The sequence below is a fragment of the Hyla sarda genome, chromosome 8 (assembly GCF_029499605.1).
Source record: "Hyla sarda isolate aHylSar1 chromosome 8, aHylSar1.hap1, whole genome shotgun sequence".
In the NCBI taxonomy this organism is placed as follows: domain Eukaryota; kingdom Metazoa; phylum Chordata; class Amphibia; order Anura; family Hylidae; genus Hyla; species Hyla sarda.
Window position 1 is genome coordinate 42,598,896 of NC_079196.1, and position 3,612 is coordinate 42,602,507.

Below are 3,612 nucleotides of genomic sequence, written 5' to 3' on the forward strand. Positions count from 1 at the left end.
GAGTGGCAGCAGTGGGCAGTGAGTAGCAGCAGGGGCAGTGGGTGACAGCAGTGGGTGGCAGCAGTGGGCAGTGGGTGGCAGCAGTGGGCAGTGAGTGGCAGCAGTGGGCAGTGAGTGGCAGCAGAGGGCAGTGAGTGGCAGCAGTGGGCAGTGAGTGGCAGCAGTGTGCAGTGAGTGGCAGCAGTGTGCAGTGAGTGGCAGCAGTGTGCAGTGAGTGGCAGCAGTGTGCAGTGAGTAGCAGCAGGGGCAGTGAGTGACAGCAGTGTGCAGTGAGTGGCAGCAGTGTGCAGTGAGTGACAGCAGGGGCAGGTCCACCCCGTGGCATCCCTGGTCGCTCCTCAGTCTCAGCCTCCACAGCGCGCCATGTGACTGCCGGGACTGGAGTGTGTAATTTCCTCAGCTCCATACACAGCTACCTGACCCGAATACTAAGCAGCACTCAGCTGACAGAGACGGCGGAGAGCGGGGACACATCCACTCAGCCATGGAGATCAAGGACCAAGGGGCACAGATGGAGCCATTGCTGCCAACGGTAAGATGCCCTGTACATGTATGTGCCCGGCACCCGGCTGGATGTGGGCTGTGATGGGGTCTGCAGTCAGTCAGCAGCCATGGATATATATAGTCATATGGAGGAATCAGTGACAGCCCCAGCACATACTGCAGGGAGAGCTGGATATCATCTTCTCTATGTACAATGACAGGATAATGTGGCAGAAAGGATACGTGTAGTGTTATATTGTTATTATTGTATGATTTCAGTGTAATGGTGTTATATTGTTATTATTGTATGATTTCAGTGTAATGGTGTTATATCCTTTATATATTCATATGTGGTGCATACCCTGGGCTTCCTTTTGGTGCAGAATAAATGATAACATGGTGCCTGCTCCTGTTGTCCCGTGTATGATATTAATCTCCTCGTATTTGGTATAGACTCCATTTCTTCACAGGTCATTTTCCTATTAGATGTATATTATAACCCCAACCATGGTGCACATCCCTGTGTATAAGATATTCTGTAATATATGGTGCACATCCCTGTGTATAAGATATTCTGTAATATATGGTGCACATCCCTGGTGTATAAGATATTCTGTAATATATGGTGCACATCCCTGTGTATAAGATATTCTGTAATATATGGGGCACATCCCTGGTGTATATAAGATATTCTGTAATATATGGTGCACATCCCTGGTGTATAAGATATTCTGTAATATATGGTGCACATCCCTGTGTATAAGATATTCTGTAATATATGGTGCACATCCCTGGTGTATAAGATATTCTGTAATATATGGTTCACATCCCTGTGTATAAAATATTCTGTAATATATGGTGCACATCCCTGTGTATAAGATATTCTGTAATATATGGTGCACATCCCTGGTGTATAAGATATTCTGTAATATATGGTGCACATCCCTGTGTATAAGATATTCTGTAATATATGGTGCACATCTCTGGTGTATAAGATATTCTGTAATATATGGTGCACATCCCTGTGTATAAGATATTCTGTAATATATGGTGCACATCCCTGGTGTATAAGATATTCTGTAATATATGGTTCACATCCCTGTGTATAAAATATTCTGTAATATATGGTGCACATCCCTGGTGTATAAGATATTCTGTAATATATGGTGCACATCCCTGTGTATAAGATATTCTGTAATATATGGTGCACATCCCTGGTGTATAAGATGTTCTGTAATATATGGTGCACATCCCTGTGTATAAGATATTCTGTAATATATGGTGCACATCCCTGTGTATAAGATATTCTGTAATATATGGTGCACATCCCTGTGTATAAGATATTCTGTAATATATGGTGCACATCCCTGTGTATAAGATATTCTGTAATATATGGTGCACATCCCTGTGTATAAGATATTCTGTAATATATGGTGCACATCCCTGGTGTATATAAGATATTCTGTAATATATGGTGCACATCCCTGGTGTATAAGATATTCTGTAATATATGGTGCACATCCCTGGTGTATAAGATATTCTGTAATATATGGTGCACATCTCTGTGTATAAGATATTCTGTAATATATGGTGCACATCCCTGTGTATAAGATATTCTGTAATATATGATGCACATCCCTGTGTATAAGATATTCTGTAATATATGGTGCACATCCCTGGTGTATATAAGATATTCTGTAATATATGGTGCACATCCCTGGTGTATAAGATATTCTGTAATATATGGTGCACATCCCTGTGTATAAGATATTCTGTAATATATGGTGCACATCCCTGGTGTATAAGATGTTCTGTAATATATGGTGCACATCCCTGTCTATAAGATGTTCTGTAATATATGGTGCACATCCCTGTCTAATATGGTGCACATCCCTGTGTATAAGATATTCTGTAATATATGGTGCACATCCCTGTGTATAAGATATTCTGTAATATATGGTGCACATCCCTGGTGTATAAGATATTCTGTAATATATGGTGCACATCCCTGTGTATAAGATATTCTGTAATATATGGTGCACATCCCTGGTGTATAAGATATTCTGTAATATATGGTGCACATCCCTGTCTATAAGATATTCTGTAATATATGGTGCACATCTCTGGTGTATAAGATATTCTGTAATATATGGTGCACATCCCTGGTGTATAAGATATTCTGTAATATATGGTGCACATCCCTGGTGTATAAGATATTCTGTAATATATGGTGCACATCCCTGTGTATAAGATATTCTGTAATATATGGTGCACATCTCTGTGTATAAGATATTCTGTAATATATGGTGCACATCCCTGTGTATAAGATATTCTGTAATATATGGTGCACATCCCTGTGTATAAGATATTCTGTAATATATGGTGCACATCCCTGGTGTATAAGATATTCTGTAATATATGGTGCACATCCCTGTGTATAAGATATTCTGTAATATATGGTGCACATCCCTGTGTATAAGATATTCTGTGATATATGGTGTATAAGATGTTCTGTAATATATGGTGCACATCCCTGGTGTATAAGATATTCTGTAATATATGGTGCACATCCCTGTGTATAAGATATTCTGTAATATATGGTGTATAAGATGTTCTGTAATATATGGTGCACATCCCTGTGTATAAGATATTCTGTAATATATGGTGCACATCCCTGTGTATAAGATATTCTGTAATATATGGTGCACATCCCTGTGTATAAGATATTCTGTAATATATGGTGCACATCTCTGGTGTATAAGATGTTCTGTAATATATGGTGCACATCCCTGTGTATAAGATATTCTGTAATATATGGTGCACATCCCTGTGTATAAGATATTCTGTAATATATGGTGCACATCCCTGGTGTATAAGATATTCTGTAATATATGGGGCACATCCCTGTGTATAAGATATTCTGTAATATATGGGGCACATCCCTGTGTATAAGATATTCTGTAATATATGGTGCACATCCCTGGTGTATAAAATATTCTGTAATATATGGTGCACATCCCTGTGTATAAAATATTCTGTAATATATGGTGCACATCCCTGGTGTATAAGATATTCTGTAATATATGGTGCACATCCCTGTGTATAAGATATTCTGTAATATATGGTGCA

The 3,612-nt window shown here is 39.4% G+C and overlaps 1 protein-coding gene across 3 annotated transcripts in view; it reads left to right on the forward strand.

Annotated features, from left to right (window-relative positions):
* Positions 1 to 261: 261 nt before the first annotated feature.
* Positions 262 to 3,612, forward strand: part of SLC4A10 (solute carrier family 4 member 10) — a 309,487-nt gene continuing 306,136 nt past the window's right edge. The window contains exon 1 of one of the 3 annotated variants that reach the window (XM_056535524.1): positions 262 to 532. In XM_056535524.1, the coding sequence (XP_056391499.1) occupies positions 485 to 532 (48 nt within the window). In that variant the 5' untranslated portion in view covers positions 262 to 484. The remainder of the gene's footprint in view (positions 533 to 3,612) is intronic. The other 2 variants (XM_056535523.1, XM_056535526.1) reach the window with 2 other exon arrangements.